Genomic DNA, 17,463 nt, shown 5'->3' on the forward strand with positions numbered 1-17,463 from the left:
TGATTGACTGAGTAACTGATCCGACTGTATTTTTTTTACTATATATATATATACAGAAGTGTTTGTAAAGATCAAAATTTACAACAACATGGACAATTCTTTGTAATGTGAAGAGAAAAAACGCACAATCCTACATCAGAACCGACATGCTTTTCTTCCTTTGCAAGACCTGGTACCCGGTGAACTTTTTAAACAGGGTTGGAAAGTACTCAGACCCTTTACACAGGCAAATACCTCAGCTTTCTGCATTAAGACTGTTACATAAGTGTGTATGCGTTATGAGGTACGTGTATTTGTAGTAGTAAAGGTCAGGATGCAGGAAAATAATAATGAAACAACGAAATTAATTGACAGAAATGAGAAGCCACAGCGCTGGTTTTAAAATCTTACTTTTTTTTTTATTCCTATATCTCACGTGATTATGAAAACAGTTACTTACTATTTAGTCGAGTGACATGCCTCAAAAACCAACTTATCTCATTTAACTGCGTCCATCGGTTGAAAAAACTGTTTCATACACGCAGTTGTTATCCCAGCGATTGGTAAATAAATAACGGATATCTAGGGTCTTTTTGAATAAACAACGTCTTTGAGCTTGGCTTTTATTTTGAAAAGGGAAAGAACGAGTTCCAGTCGTTTTGTAACTCGGGTTGTGAAGGCGACATAAATGAATGACAAATGGGCGTGGTTTAGGGGTACGAGAAGGATTGACGTCCTGTCTAACGAATCCGGATCCGTAATCAGCGTCCTGAAATATTCCACCTCAAACACTGAAGCGGTCTTTTATTATTGATGAAAGCTGCCGGAGAGGCTGAATTATTGATTACGGGGTCAGCAGTAACCACTGAGTCCATTCCCACCCAATAAAAGACACCGGTCCCATAATGCACTGCAAAACCATCACACTCATATACGTTTCATACGGATGCGTTGTAAGGTACAACGCCTGTTCCATAAGGCAGCTGTAAGCGCTGCAGAGCGGATTTTATAAAGTAACAAGAAACTGATTTTAAGCACAGCTGGATCTTTTATACTGAAAGCATGTCACTGATTATTAAAGAATAGCCTACATTTAGTAGAAAATTGCACGTGATGATGATGTCACTGGAATTAAACAATTGCCATTCAGTATTATTTTTTGTTTTGTTTTTTAACTTATTAATTATGCTTAGTATCCACAGAAAGAGCAACGTTCTTTATCTTAGTGTTTAACTGTTTACATTTATGAGCCAGTGAGCTGAAATGAGACACAATAACATTTTTAAAAGGATAATAAGGATAAAAAAAATAGAAATGTTGCTTTCCTTTAGTCATGAAAATAGGCATATGTACATATAGCATGCCACATAGTCCCCTAATTGTGTTTTAGTCCCAACAGCCCTTTATCTGTGTCCAAGGCAAGAGAAAATACAGTTGTAGACACCGTGTTAGTATTCTTGCGGCTGTCTGCCACAGTTTCTGCTGTGCTGTTACTATGTCAGCAGGTGACAGCATTTTACTGGGAAAACCTGTTTGCTGGAGAGGAGTAACAGCTTGTATCCACATTCTGTTTAGAGATGACCTGCTGCCTGAAACATGGTCAGCTGTAAAGTCGATTCAGTGTTATGGTCAGTGTCTTTTTATGAGCATGTATTAATGCACTTATGTTGCTGTTATTTTCTTCCTTATTAAATTCCACAAACACACTGCAAGTGTTCCTGAGCGGACAAACGCGTCTTTTAAGTGACAGCTGTGCAACAACTGCATAAACGATTTTCAGCAAAGTGAAATCGTCAAGTTTCAATGCTTCATGTATTGTATGTAATTTTCATGTTTTTGTATTTAGACACAACCATCAAATCAGTTTTTTCCCAACAAGCTACACGTCCTCATCTAAACCTAACACCGAATGTTCTCATTTATTTTACTGTATTTTGTTGTCAACTGACTGCTTGTCTGTGAAAAATGCTTTATAAAAAAAACCTGCACTTTACTTATCTATTTGCTATTGTATGTAATCTATATAATAGTAATATCATATATATAGCATGTAGTCTATATAATAGTAATATAATAATACAATAGTAATAAGTAGTTTACATCAGCGATCAAAATATGGCTTTCATTTCACAATTTTTATTTATTTATATAAACATAATTGGAGAACTCAAACAGTGTCCTATCCTTGGTAACGACTGAGTGAAATATTAATGTGTTTTTTATCGCTACTGTTTGCACCTGCAAGTGTTGAATTATAGCGATTTAAATGTTTGCATAATGGTGTAATAAAAGGCTTTGTTGGTGTTGTGTCTTTACTTAATGGGGCCATTGTCCTGTGTGGAGGCTCACAGACATTTGAATAAGGTGATGCAAGAACCATTCACTGCTGTTTAGAACTGGGAGCAGCTTGAGAGACACGTTTTACTCTTCACAGCTTATTCGGCCAGGGCAACAGTAGTATGTTGTAAAGGAGAGGCTGATAAAGTGTTTTACTAACACTATCAGACCATATAATAAAATATAAGCTATCTAAAGCAGTGGAGTCAGACATAAGGGCCAGAAGGTTCCCGTTCTCTATGGCTTTGCAAAGTGTGAATATTAACAACACATTTGTTTTTTTTATTGTGGTGCTTAAACTATTTTTTCACAAGATGTAAAATATGTGGAAAGTTAAAAGCATTTTCAATAAACAAAAACATAAAATACTACTGTTGTTTCTGTATAGGCTTTTCCACTGTTGTCTGTAAATTGTAAGGCATGTGTCAGGGCAGTTGCTTTACGGAAAATTGATTTATTTTGGAATTTTAAACATGTGCAATCTTAAATAGAAATACAGTATATCTATCTATCTATCTATCTATCTATACATATATATGTATATGTATATTTGTATGTATGTATGTATGTATGTATGTATATGTATATTTGTATGTATGTATGTATGTATGTATGTATGTATGGATAGATAGATAGATAGATAGATAGATAGATAGATAGATAGATAGATAGATAGATAGATAGATAGATAGATAGATAGATATACTGTATTTCTATTTAAGATTGCACATGTTTCAACTTGTGCAAAATATATTTTTGGGACATATGATTATTGATTATTACCGAATTATGAACTATCATAATGTTATGATATTCATAAAAAATATTACTGCCATTAACTTTTATTACTTCCTTTATTACTGTCCTAAGTCATAAATGATTTGACAGGGGGCCATAAATCACTGGTTTGACATAAAGTCCCAATATTCCTCCTTGTGTGGACACAGCACTCGTTCATCCACTGAATCTAGTAACTTCTATGCCTCAGTGATTTATATGTCAGTGTTAACTGGCTTAACAAACAAACAGCATCCCTCTCAAAATGGTCAGGAACAAGGACTAGACTCAAAATGGGTGAAAACACGGCCAATATCCAAGAAAAGCTTTTAAAGACTATCATGAAGTCTGGAAAACGTTTACTCACAACCACTTTAAAAAAATTACACGAGAGTCTGGCTTCTTGGAAGCAAAATATAAAGAAATGTGGGGTGTCCAAGAACGTGGGGGGTGGGTGTTCTTTGTACAACGAGTTTTCGTTGTTCCTCCCGACCAGCAGGTGTCGCCATCACATCACTGCGCTAATCAGTCATTTGCTCACCCGTCCAAGAGCACGTCAGGTCGTGGATGCAGTCTGCGGATACAAGAAAAAAACTTCTCTTTCCTGTAAGGTTTTTATCGTCGTTTCGCTCTTCATTGCTGGTGGATTAGTGTGTTTATTAATGTTGCGTTGTTAAGTCAGGGAAACGCATCATCTACGCGGAAACGCACATACCGGCTCAGGTTCGCCTCATCTGTCTCTCTGTTGCATGTCGCGTTCACTGGTATCATTGTAAAACCGAATGTAAAATTTCATGTAAACGTCAGTGCCGACCGGGACTGGATTGTTTTAAACAGAAAACATAAAGTGTTCGTCTCTGAGCTGTTAGACCAGAAACTAGCTAACGAGCAGCAGCTGGATAGTTGAACTTTGAACTCGGAGCTTTACAGCTTTTTCAGCACTTTCGGAGATTAATAAAGTCTGTAGTGGTGTTTAAACTACATATGTGGTATTCTTCTCACAGAGGTTCGCAGTTTGTGTATATATAATATACGTTGTGCACATAAAATTGCTTTTAGGTTTTAAGTGAGAAAACAGTGCGGCGCAAAATCAACAAATAATAGGGACCAAGTAGTGTTCTCGCTAAATCTCACGATATTTTAGTATTTGACTGGTAATTTACACAGGCACGTGCATTTACACTCACAGGTGAACAAACATGCCTCCACGTGTCAGCTAGCATTATATTTCCTCTCTCCCTGTGTTGGAAGATCAAGTTGTCATTTGTTTTACTCCTTTTATTACAATTTGTTTAGTACAATGAATCTACCTATCCGCTGGCTTTCCGTGCATGAACCCTAAATGTTTGTCTTTTTCCTTCTTCTCCACAGATGACTGTACTTTCTCCTGTCTGAACATCATGCTTCCCCGTGCGGGTAAAGAGTTTCTGGTCCGGATACGGTTCTCCTGGAGGCCGTTCTTCCAAGGCCGCTACCTGCTGGTCACCAATATCATGAGTGGAGGGGTGATGCTGTCTCTGGGAGACATCCTACAGCAGACTCGGGAGAAACACAGGGATCCTGGCAAAATCAGAGACTGGAGCCGAACAGGTGACACAGAGTTTTATGCATTTAATGTCATACACCATTTTCTTATTTTGGCTGATATGCAGGAGAGCTCCAGATCTGTACAGTTTCTAAAATAAAAATATAATGAACTCAAGTAATTTTGGACAAAAGCATCTGCATTGTTGTTAGAATTATCATTTGATTTGGGGATACAGAGGAGAGCATGCCAAAGAACATATGCAAAAACAAATGTAGTTGTCAGCAGTAAAGATTCTGCCAACAGGATTATGCTTAAACACTTTTTAAAAAACAATTCTTACAAAATAAAAAGGAACTCCTACTATTTTGTAATAATCTCATGTTGGGCTATCATGATTTATTTCATGCACGGCTGTTCTCTGTTTGGCTTCAAAGCTCGCATGTTTGCCGTGGGCTGCTCCATGGGTCCTCTCCTGCACTACTGGTACATCTGGCTGGACAGAGTGTACGCGGGCAAAGCTCTCAAAACCTTGGTCAAGAAGGTTGTGGTGGACCAGCTGGTTGCTTCCCCGACCCTGGGCGTGTGGTATTTTTTAGGTGAGAAGGATTTTACTGGTACTAAGTCCTGCTTCTCACACGTTGTTCAGGGTGTGAGCACATGAACAGTTTGTCAGTGACGCGCACACTTGAGAGATCATGTACAGAGGCAAAGGTTGCGCATAAAGATGTGGGTAAGGAAAACCCCCGCGTATAAGACATATATGGGGTTCAAAGGGTATCTGTTTCGAGTAGGCTCAAATTTAGCAGTTCATGTTTATAAGAGCGCTTATCTGAGGGTGGTTTTAATAAAGTGTGGCGTTGACGCATGTCTGACAGAAAACTGTTTATCACAGGTATGGATCTCATGGAGGGGCGCAGTTTATCCGAAGGATGGGCAGAGTTTAGAGGCAAGTTCTGGGAATTTTACAAGGTAAGTAAACCTGGAGGTTGAACATTAATTGTTCTTCATTCATCCCAACTGAAATTCTTCTTTGTCTTTAACAGAAGATGAGAATTTAGCGTTTAAACTGTAGCTGAACATTAAGTAATATAAAATATAACTGTGCTCTACACGGCAAACAGAGGAACTTTACGAGTTACGACTATAAGTTACATGTAGTAATTTAGCTCTGTGCTCTTCTGTCTTAAATCTTGAGGTTGTTGTTGTTACTCAGAAGGTTAAAAAAAAAAAAAAAAAAACCCAACCCAGCAGAGCAGATAAAACCTCCCAGTCTCAGCTGGTAACCTGCTGAGCAGACGGAGCACACTTCCCCCCTCTTGTCTGTTTCTCTGAGTAATTAGTACCTGCTTGTTTATCTTATGTGTGTTGTTCTTGCTGACAGGTAGACTGCTGTGTTTGGCCCGCTGCTCAGATGATCAACTTCTACTTTCTCTCGCCCAAGTTCCGCGTCGTGTACATCAACTTTGTCACCTTAGGGTGGGACACCTACCTCTCTTACCTCAAACACAGAGTAAGTCAACCACACAGGAAGTTTTTGGTTTTGTTACCTCTTATTTTACCAATTAACAGCTGTACGGTGCTGTGTGCAGCTCCTCCCAGCTGTGTGTGTTCTGTCTGCATACACATTTCCTCTGGGATGGCGAATGGAGCTGAAACTGTGTGTCACTGGAAGCAGATGGTATGTTTCTGCTCTATGCTGATTGACTGACAAGTGGGCGGAAATAGGGAAGAGTGTGACAGTGGAGTTCACCAGAAATGGAAGAACTACACAGCAAAATCTCCAGTGTTAAATTAACACTGGAGAGTGTCTATATGGGTCCACACCTCTGAGTGTTAAATACAACACTGTTGAGTGTTAAATTAACACTTTTGACAGTGTTATATTAGAGCTGGGCGATATGAGATTTTTTCATATCACGATATGTTTTTTTCATTTCAGGCGATAACGATATCTATCACGATATAAGCCAAATAACTATATTTGTAAGATTTAAATGTGCCGTTGCTCACAAGTAAAATGTGAAATAATCAGCAGCTTGTTTTTATTTAAATATTTATTTCCCATAATAAGTTCAACAGGGTAGATGTACTTAAGGAACATGAGACTTTTTCAGATAAATAAAGGCAAATATTGCAAACTACACAAAAGGCAGCCGCTAAAGCGTTTAAGTTTCAAAATAGAACAAACGAAACAGACTAAATTGTCAATTCCACTTAGAAACAAAATATTAATTCTAAAAATAAATCTAGTTTGTTTTACAGAAGAACAGACAAAACTGACTAACTTTTGTCAATATCAAATAAACTGAGAACTAAAAGGAAATTCTCAATCTCTCCTTGTTGTATAGCTTAGCTTTTCAAACAGTTTTAACAGTTACTTTAGTCTGACAAAAGCCGAATGACGAATTAGCGCTTCCAGTCAGAGACTGAGGCTACGTCCACACGTACACGGGTATTTTTGAAAACGGAGATTTTCCGTTTTCGTTTTAAAAAATAATCCCGTCCACACAAAGGCAGAAATGAAGGAAAACGCTGCTATGAACATGCCAAAGCAGCAGGTGGCGCTAGATTCCTAACCGTGCAGAAATGTTGGCCAATCAGAAGTCTAGAAGCCTCGGTGGGAAAAAGTAAACAAAGCTGGGGCATAGAAGCAGAACCGAGTCGTATGTGTGGAGGGACAGTAACTGTGTGTATATGTAAGCATTTAAACACTGCAGAGAGTAGAATTAACAGTATTGTAGAAATTCATTTCACCGAAACAATAACGTGGCGCACAGTGTGACGCATGCACCAGTTCATTGTATTTCCAGACTTGCTTTCGGCACATTTACAGTGCACGCTACTCTGTTTTTTGTCAGACTTGAAATAGCCGAAATACCTTCACACTACGGAACTTCTATGGCTCTTCCGTTCGACAATCTCTCCGGCATTGGAACCATCATCTGTTTTCTCTTCGGTCACGCTCGGTTGATTTTTCTAGTCGGCACACTCATTTCCTCCATTACGCGCTGGCTCCATTACCCGCTGGCTGCTTCCCAAACAAACACACGTGCGGCTTGGCACTTGTGCTGTACGTAACAAGTCACGCGACGTGATGCTGCGGCTGTGATTGGTTTCAGCTCTGCGCTACTTAATTTGGATTGGCTGACCTTTTTTTTTTTTTTTTTTTTTTTTTTTTTTTTTTTTTTAAAGAGGACAAGAGTGGCGAGGTCTATCGCGATAGCTTAATTTCTCTATCGAGTAAAAGTTATATCGCGATACATATCGTTATCGTTCTATCGCCCAGCTCTATGTTATATGTTTAAAAGTAACCTAGTCAGTTTTGTAGATTAACAATGGCTAACACTGAGCAGTGCTGATTTTCTAACACTGGAATATTTCTAACATTTTGAGTTATTTTCCAAACATATAACACTGTCAAAAGTGTTAATTTAACACTCAACGGTGTTGTATTTAACACTCAGAGGTGTGGACCCATATAGACACTCTCCAGTGTTAATTTAACACTGGAGATTTTGCTGTGTATGAAGAAAATTTCAAAGATTAAGAAAAGCAGCATGGAAAGCGCAGGCAGCTACAGTGGACACTATTCATTGTTTGTAACAGTTTCACTTCAGCTCTTTGAATGTCAAATGAACTCTCTCTCCACGGCTGGTTGACCAACAACAGCACAAGAGGGAATGATCTACAGATGGGTTGCACCACATACTTTGTATGCTGCCTCCATCATACAGCAGAGCTCCCTGCAGATAGACAGGCCATCCCTGTACTGCCAACGCCATCCCTGCTGAACCATAGGTTCCAGTATACAGGCAGCCAGTCGGAGGAAAGCTGCTTTAAGCAGGAGGCTGACAGTGGGTGAACTGAGGGGCTCTACAAAGGCTCAGTATGAGCTCAAAAGGATTAATACGGTATATTGGGACTCTTACTCACCAGCGCTGCCCATGAGGTTCATTGCATCTCTGACTTTTCTAATCACTTATGTACAAAAGTGAAGTGATGTTGATCATGTCAATGCATCCACTGATTTGTATTGTCTTGACAGAAAGACGACCCCCATGCTGAGCTGGCATTAGACAGCAACGTTGCGGATGTACAGAAGGAAGTGCTGCCACAGTCCAAACCGTTGGAGGAGAAGGCTTAAAGAAGCTCAGTAGAGATGATACGTGTTGCTGTTTTTATGCATTTATACTCTTCCTCCCTTTGGAACTGCTGTCGGACTGTTGTGTTCATGCAACAGTGTGTGTTCCTGTGTTGGTCACTCAGATTTAAACTGATGCGTCTCTGGGAAGTTTGAAGTTAAAGTGCTGGTACACTTCTTCTTAACTCCCAAAGAGTTTAAATGTGTCTGTTTATGTGTGAATGATGTGCGCATGGATGAGAAGCTGTTTCACTGCCCTCAGGTACAGCATTTACTGTCAGAGTGAATTGAGCGGCTGTTAAGGGGAAGGTTTAAAAAGTCCCAAAAGTCATTGGACCCAAATTTTAAATCTGATTCTAGTAATGCTTTTACTTTATTTTTTTTAATATGCTTTATTTAAAAAAAAAAACAACCAATCAATATTGATGTGAGAGAGCTCTACTACATAACTGCTTCAGCAGCAAACCGCGTCTTTGAACATTGCCTTAATATATCATCCAGTGCTGCGTTTGTTTTAATGTCAATCACTCCATTTAACTTGACCCTCTGAGGTCAAATGAAGCATGATTATGGATCTATTTGTATTTTGTCATATCACATAGAATAACCGTTGAAAATAAGTAATTTTTAACTGTGCAGTAGTTTTTCACTAGTTACTGTAAAACTGACTGTATATTTCTACCAGTTTAATTTATTGATGATTTTTATTTTTTAGCTTTGGCTGGTCCAGTGATGATTTAGTTTATGTGATGATGGGGGGAGAAAAACCAGTATAAATGGTGTTAGCATAAACACTGTGAGGGTGGGGAGCGACACCATCTTCGGTGCTGCTGCTGCGTTTGTATAATGTATTTATTATATGAAATATTTTCCCAGAGTTCTCCACATAAAATGCATCATTGGTGTACTACCTGTGTAAAAGAACTGAGAAGCCATGTATCAGAAGTCTGCTAAGATTTCTGAATGCTGAAGAATTTATTTTCACATAAATTCAAATCAAATAAAAAAAAACCTTTCTTTTGGCACTTTTGTGGTTCTATCCTAATTATCCATATACTTTAGTTTGGACACATTATGTTACAACATGTTATCAATATTGAAGCAATTGAGAATTAAATGGGATAAAGCCCCCCCCCCCCCCCCCCCCCTTATTTTTATAACCCAAAAGTAAATATGGTTATATTTGCCCTCCTTATAATGGAGGAGGCTATTACCATCACTGTGTTAGTGTTTAGATATTAGGGACAATGTTACAGTTATTCTCATATGAATGACATTTATATAAATGTATTCTTTAATACTGTGCAAAATTCTTGAGCCACCCCTCATTTTCAAATATTCTCCTTCACAATAACCAGACTTTCTTGGATTTTTAAAGTGGCTTTAAGCAATAGTTCCCTAGATCTCTTTCAGTTGTTTCCTTTGGACATTGACTGCCTTTTTACTCATTTTCACTCCAGTCCTTGTTCTGTACCATTTTCAGAGGAAACATTAGCAGGGCATGTTGTTGCTAGCAGCCCATCACAACAATGCATAATTTGTTCCCATTTATTTGGCCGAGTCTGAAATATGCCAACGATAACACCGCGTGTTGTGTTGTGCCAGCATGGAGGTTCCTAAAGAGCTCTAAGCTGGGAACCTCTGGATGGCAGTGTGACCTAAGAAAAACAAAGAGACAACTGAATATCTACAGCAGATGAACGATGTCTGAAAGTCACGTCGTTTTGAAAAATGAAAACATCCAGAAAAGACCCGAAACGTGACCTGAGAGACACACCTGACCCTTCAGCTACTGTTCACTACTGTTCACTGAGGCCTCATCAGAAATGGTCTCAGGGGAAGGATGGATGCCAAGAAGTCAAATTTACACAACGACTGGTCTGTATGTATAAAGTTTCAGTGATGTACACAATATCAAAAACCTTAAAACAGCATAAAAATGAAAGAAAGTAAAGTTGAAGACTCAACTTAAAAAGAATAACATGCGAGGCAGAAATAAGCTCCACTGCACCTGATTCAACAAAAGTGTCAAACGTGCAGTGGACAAAATGATTTTCTTGTTTCATCAAAAATAAAGTGTCCAGCTCTGTGCTGCAGCATAAGCAGCCTGCACAGTGCAGAGTAAAAGACCTGGGATAGCATAGGTCATTGCAGCTGGCAGCATGAGACAACTTTCATGTTTAAAATCTATTTTAGAAGTAAAAACTAATCTGCAGCTGCCTGCAGCAGGAATAGAAGCAAAAGCAAACACACACAACCTTGTTTAAATATTGACTGATAGTGTGAAGGGTTTAATGCTTGATATGCAACAGCCCGTGTTTGGAGCACATCCTGCTGTCAAGGATGTAGTTACCGCATGTGTATGCATGTGCGTTTGTCTGTGAATGTCACTGATATGACTGCCAGCCACTTCCCCTCTCAACATGCCCGCAACGATGCACCTCACTCTGCTGGTGTCCCTGTTAACAGCGACAGTCATCAGTGGTAAGTCAGCATTTTTCAACAAGTTTTCACTTCTCAAAATTTTGTGTTCTATATGTTTGAACGTTAGGCTGAAGTCTTGTAGAAGTGCAAATTTATGCAAACAGGAAGCTTCGTGCAGTGAGAGACAGTCGGCCGGTTTGCCTGTGGCAGCGCGGCACTGGCTCTTGTTTTAAGTGTAATAAGAAGCAACCGTGTGTTGTCACAGACACATTTGTATTCATTCTGTTGCTGTTCATTACTACAAAATTCATATCATAAGTAAAGCGTGTATCTGTAAAACATAAGGGGAAGTTCACACCTGGGTGTAGACTGGGGCTAATATTTAATCAGTGATAGTGAGCTGAAGTCGAGCCTCCTGTGGCAAACACTTTACTGAACACACGTTGCAATTGCTTTAATATTACCTGACCCACTGCTATGCGCCAACACAATCTGCTTTTAGACACTTGCAGCATGTCGTAGTTTTCTGAAATTTACTTTGTTTTTGTTCTTTTGTCAAGTTTAAAGTTGTTTCTTGCCTCAGAAAGTTGTCACAGCATTCTTACCTTAAGCTCCTCTAGATCTTTGCCCACATCGCATAACTGTACAAGTACAGTTATGTGATTTAAAGCTCCTAAACGCTCATGTATTTACCACTTAAAATCTCAGCTTCGTCATAGTTTGAAGGTTTTCCGGTGTGTTTTCTTTGTACACAAAGCGGATTTTAGGGGTAAAACAGTAACAGGTAGAGCAGCTACAGTGTTGATGAGGACCCCAACCTGAACCCTAAAGTGCCTACACTCAAACACCTGCCAAACTTCAATCCCACACGGCTCCGTAAAGAAATCTAAAACCGTCTTCATAAACAGTCCGAGGCCACAAAGATGATGCACATATAGATTGTTATTGTCTCAGGGATGTGAATCTAACATACGTAGCTTCCTTAACATGATTTTATGATAAACGTGGTGTGAGTGGGTGTGGGCGGTGACTAGAAGATGAAACTTACAGAGTTCCATGATGAAAGTGAGCTTTGCGTAATGCATCATTACTATCATGTTAATTACATGTGACTTAAGTAATAGTGGCAAAACTCCAGAATAGTGAATTTAAAGGTGTAGCATTCAAAATTTCTAATCTGTGATAATAAAGCTTATATTTAGGTTAAGGTAGGGTTACTTGATTAAAACGAATCAAATGTGAAATAAGAGCCTACATGACCACTTCAGAATCACCTGGGATTTATTTTTGTACTATATTTTGCACTCAATAAAACGATTTTTCAGCAATAATTTTGAGTAAAATGCAGCTGAAATATATCCTTATTATAGAGTTTACCAAAAATTTAAGTACCAGCAACGTTCTGTTAGTCTGTGTCAGACATCAGATATGTATTTTGCTATTCAAACTCTGGGATATTCAATGATCTAAAAGTTGGTTATAGAAAAAAATCATACAAAGCAATTATTTTGTGTCAGAACTTTTTGATGATTACAATAACACCATGCTCTGTCAATAGGAAGGGCTAGGGTTAGTGCACAGCATTAAGCCATGCTTGTCTGCATTAGTGCTCTCATGCATTAAAAACATCCAGTGCAAGTATGGAAAAATGTAAATAAAACTTTCTTTGTGGTTTGTTGGCACCTTTAAGATGCCAACAAACCACTTGATCATTATCTCAATAAGGTGTGAATGCAGCATCTTATATTTATGTGCTGTTTGCTGCTCTGCAGAAACCACCACTTCCTCCAGCTCATCCACTGCACAAACAACCACTAACAAACCATACTCACAAACAACAATACTCCAGACTACCACTGAAAGAACAACACATCCAACCACAGCTGAAACGACAACACATCCAACTACAGCTGAAACGACAACACATCCAACTACAGCTGAAACGACAACACATCCAACTACAGCTGAAACGACAACACATCCAACTACAGCTGAAACGACAACACATCCAACTACAGCTGAAACGACAGTGCAGTCCACGACCATCATCACTTCGGCTTCACCAAAAACGCAGCAGACAGACGACACCACCCCCAGCCCACCTCCTCAAACCACAGCAAACAACCAGACATCAAATGAGACAGCTTTGCCAACTGAAACAACGCTCCCATCTGCATCAGCATCACCAAACATCACTGCAACCACCACTGTGAACACAACCGACACAGGTCAAAAAACATCCAGTCCGCTCTTTTTTTGCCATTTTAAAAGAAATTAATGCACGTTTGGGGGTTCAAGGACAGTGAGAAACAATACAGATGGACAAATTTATACATAGCAGTGCCATACTTTATGACCTAAAACAAACAAAATGCTTTTGCATGCACAGATTAAATTCATTTGCATGTTATGGTGGATTTCTTCTCAGGTTTCAATGAAATTTTGATGACAAGACCCAGATAGCAAGGAGACATTGACTAAACATTGTTTCAATATCAGGTGCTTCTATTGAATCAACGTTGAAATCTGACGTTGACCCAATGTCACTTTTGCACCCTTTTCTAATATTGAAACAACGTCATGTTTTGATATTGAATCAATGTTGAACGCTGACATTGATTCAACGTCAAATTTTCAAACACTGTTAATGTTGAAACAATCTCAGATTCTGATATTGAATCACTGTTGAACTCTGATGTTGATTTTCCATCACTTTTGCACCCTTGGTTACTATTGAAACAATAAAGTCATGATTAAAAATCAGTACTTAAAAGGTATTTGTATTAATAAAAAACCGCTGCAAATTACCAGCAATACTTAAACCTGCAAAAAAGACAATTGTATATGATCCCCAAATAGGAAACCCATAAAATACTGGACATTGTCTTACAATTTGTCATGTCCATAATAATATCCCTATAAAATGAAGCATCTGGCATTATGTAATAAAAATGACAGACATCTCTGTATCAATTACAAAGTAATTTATTATATTTTTGAAAAAGTTTCTTTGTTACATGTATTGGATACAGGTCACTTATTTTTTTTAGTTTACTCGGGGATCAAACTGGATATCAGGCATCCTGCACCACCCATGTTTTCTGAAGGGTAGCGGAGACATTTCTGCACTGCTTGGGCGAAGGCAAACTCAGAAACAGCGTTTACCCCCACCCGCTGAGTCAGACCATCTAGGACACAAACAAACACAAAAAGAAGGAAAAAAAAAAAAAGCCAAATTAGAGCTTAAATATGAATAACCTATTGTCTATTGTCTTCAGCAGGGAGAAAGCATCTAAACTACCAGGCTGATTAATATGAAAGTCACAAGGCAGAAATCAGCAAACTTTAAGAACTTACCATTGCTTTATTTGCCTCCGGTCATTGCAGTTCATTTCGTCTATGTTGTTAAATGGCTAATCCAGAGGCAATACCCTAGCATGAACAGGGTCAGTGCTGCAGGATTAACGGAAGGCTCTGAACTTCTCACGGAGGTCCCTGACTTCTCTGATCAGCTCTGTTATCATGATCATAAGTTTTTGGAAGGCTGCATCTATTGAAAAGAACAATAACACAAAGAATACTGGCTTGTGATAAACTGGATAAGCATTGTGATGAGAAAAACAACTATATCCATAAGTGACAAACAACTGCCCAGGGGAATTTATTTGTCATGACAAATAAAGTCCCCTGGGCAGTTGTTTGTTTAAGTCAATTAATAAATGAGGCATAAAACCAATGGTGTGACTTGTGCAAAGCAAATATGATTTCTTCTTACTTTAGTATAATTTCAGCTGGGTCCAGCAAATATTGCATTTGTTTATCTCATCGTTTCTCTGTTTGTCTCCCCCTCAGGTTTTTCACCCGACTGGGAAAAAGATGACCTGGCGTCAAACCCCGGCCTAGTCGCTATCATTTGCATCTTCTGTATCGTCCTCGCCCTCGTTCTCGTGGTACTCACAGTGAAATGTATCCGATCGCCGAGATCCAATTTTGAGAGGCTCGAAGATATGCCGATGGTGAGATAGAAAACGTGACAGATATTCACAGTTCCAGAGGGTGAATCCTAATCTTAATCTTACTGTAGGTCTGGTATACATCTTAAAAATCAGCACTGAAACACACAAAATGACAAACTTCTTGAATATTGTTTCAAGAATATAATTCATGAGTTTTAGTATGAGGCTCTGCCTGCTGTAGGTTACTCATCCCAGCAGGGGGAGGCAGGTGCTGGTTAACACGTAGAAAACATGGATTTGCCCGTAACATGGATTTGGAGCAAGGCCAACACGTTCCAGGATTTTGCTTCACGGGGATGTTAACTGTCAGCCCCCCACCATGAGTAACACGTAAAAGTTTCCCAGCATTAAATGTCGTCTTCTTCTTGTTCCTGTCTCCTTAGTAATGAGGACAGTGGTTTCTCATTTACACGAACAGGAAGTGTGAGTGGATTGTCTGTGTGTGAAAAGTGTGGTGACTATTTCTCAAGAGAAGCTTATCATTAGAGCCGCATCAGCGCGTCGCCAGATAGTTTTAAACTGTTGGCATATCTCAATCTCAGCAGCAAGGGTCTAATCAAGAATGGGATTTCTGAAAAGCAAACCTTCTCTCTCACACTTACGGAGCACTTACAAGTTCATGTATGTATCTAGTGTGCAGAGACAATATCACAAAGACTTTTCAGATGACCCACAATGAGGCTGCCAATATGTGTGAAATAGAATAAAATACTGCTATTCTGGTAACCGCTGCAAAACAAGACCTGCAGCGCTGTACGGACCAGTGTTCTTTATAAGGTGTTCTACGAGTGTAAATCTTTATTGCTGCATGACTGGGCATTGTGCTGGAGTGTACTTTATACCGTACGAGCTACATATCCGACAACATGAGCTAAAAAAAAACAACTGATCCTCCAATATGAGCAGGTCGGGACTTAATGATAACTTGCAGGGTTAATAAATGACAAACAATCCCCTGTAGAAATCGGATAATATGATCTAGATAATGTCCATGTATGACCACATCCATGACGCTTTTTTTCTTCACACATTCTTAGCAATTTCCTTTTGATTATTCCTGACATTATGAGAAAAGAGAATAAGATAAGTATGAAACATTTAAGCTTCCCTTCCCAGGAGTTTCTCAACCTCATCTTCACATGGTAATCCCTTCTCACATTCACTAATTTAACATTTAAAACGGATAAAAAGACGGTTTTTTCAGAGGCTTGTCTCCGTCAGCTGATTGTCAGTCCTTAACGTTAATTACATTAATATGCCTAAAGCGGGACCGCAAAGACTTCACCTATTGTTAATCTGAACGGGGAAAAGAATGCCTATCACTGTAATCGGATAAAAGAAAAACAACAGAACACATTGTACTGTAAAAGAACCACTTTAGTTCAGATGGTAAAGCAGGTACTGGACATTCAGTGCAGGCACTTTATCACCACGCTGACTGCTGGTTAACTGTGAATGGGTTGTTTGTTTTCTGTGAACTCTCAGGGCAAAGTGAATGAGGAGTCTCCGTTCGCCCACTACTCGAAATGACAGAATGCGCTTGTGGACGCCGAAGGCCCGGGACGGGTCCAACCTGCCGAACGACTCTGACATCATCAGGCTCGGCTTTACGTAGCACTTTATTCAATGCCAGTGAAATATTTTGGCCTCATTCATTTTGGTTTTAATTAAGTGTAATCAGCTAACTACAACTGTCGCTTCCTCCATAGTAAAATCTGAAAATCAGCCTGAAAGGTAAACCTTCATACATAACGCTTGCTAAACTGGTGACATGTATAATCTTGTAAGCACTACAACTCAGATTTACACTGGTGATTTAATAAGAGTGCAGATTTCGATTTTACATAACGCTTTAACAAAGTCATAACTGGAATGTACAAGTGTACAAATGTGATCTTATCTGGAGTGGCATATATGATGTATGAATTGTGGGGTCTGAGGTCTTCTGTGCAAGCAAAGCTCAGACGCAAAAAGTCACAGTGCTGAGCACATGTTTTAGACCACCGGCCAGTGTAAGGTTTATGCCATAGCTGTTATAAATTAACAATTCTGGTACTTACCAAAATCATTTTTTAATGATTCTGTAATAGTTAAACCACCAGTGTGCTCTTAAATTAAGATCATATTTTTAATGCTAAAATATAAATATTGTTGTTATAAAAATAGAATAAAAAGAGTAAAGGCATCATTAGTTTATGATTAAATTAACTTTGATTAAAACCTACTTACTTGCATTCTTGAACAGAACAATTACTGCTTGA

The 17,463-nt window shown here is 38.9% G+C and overlaps 1 protein-coding gene and 1 long non-coding RNA gene across 3 annotated transcripts; one reads left to right on the forward strand and one right to left on the reverse strand.

Moving 5' to 3' along the window:
* The first annotated feature begins 3,610 nt into the window (after window positions 1-3,610).
* Window positions 3,611-9,787, forward strand: mpv17l2 (MPV17 mitochondrial inner membrane protein like 2). Of its 2 annotated transcripts, none has more exons than XM_080882287.1 (6): window positions 3,611-3,699; window positions 4,465-4,683; window positions 5,056-5,217; window positions 5,514-5,590; window positions 6,003-6,131; window positions 8,667-9,787. In XM_080882287.1, the coding sequence occupies exons 2-6, from the start codon at window positions 4,494-4,496 to the stop codon at window positions 8,763-8,765; spliced, it is 657 nt and encodes a 218-aa protein (XP_080738413.1). In that variant the 5' UTR covers window positions 3,611-3,699; window positions 4,465-4,493; the 3' UTR covers window positions 8,766-9,787. The 2 variants fall into 2 exon arrangements, with proteins under 2 accessions (XP_080738413.1, XP_080738414.1); XM_080882288.1 differs by having other exon boundaries at window positions 3,681-3,816.
* A 4,453-nt stretch (window positions 9,788-14,240) lies between these two features.
* Window positions 14,241-15,235, reverse strand: LOC308397127. Its single transcript, XR_013971693.1, has 3 exons — window positions 14,962-15,235; window positions 14,544-14,736; window positions 14,241-14,374 (listed from the first exon to the last, which is right to left on the reverse strand). It is a non-coding gene; the product is annotated as an uncharacterized lncRNA (long non-coding RNA).
* Window positions 15,236-17,463: the final 2,228 nt, after the last annotated feature.

This window comes from Rhamphochromis sp. 'chilingali' (genome assembly GCF_963969265.1).
Source record: "Rhamphochromis sp. 'chilingali' genome assembly, chromosome: 5".
NCBI lineage: Eukaryota > Metazoa > Chordata > Actinopteri > Cichliformes > Cichlidae > Rhamphochromis > Rhamphochromis sp. 'chilingali'.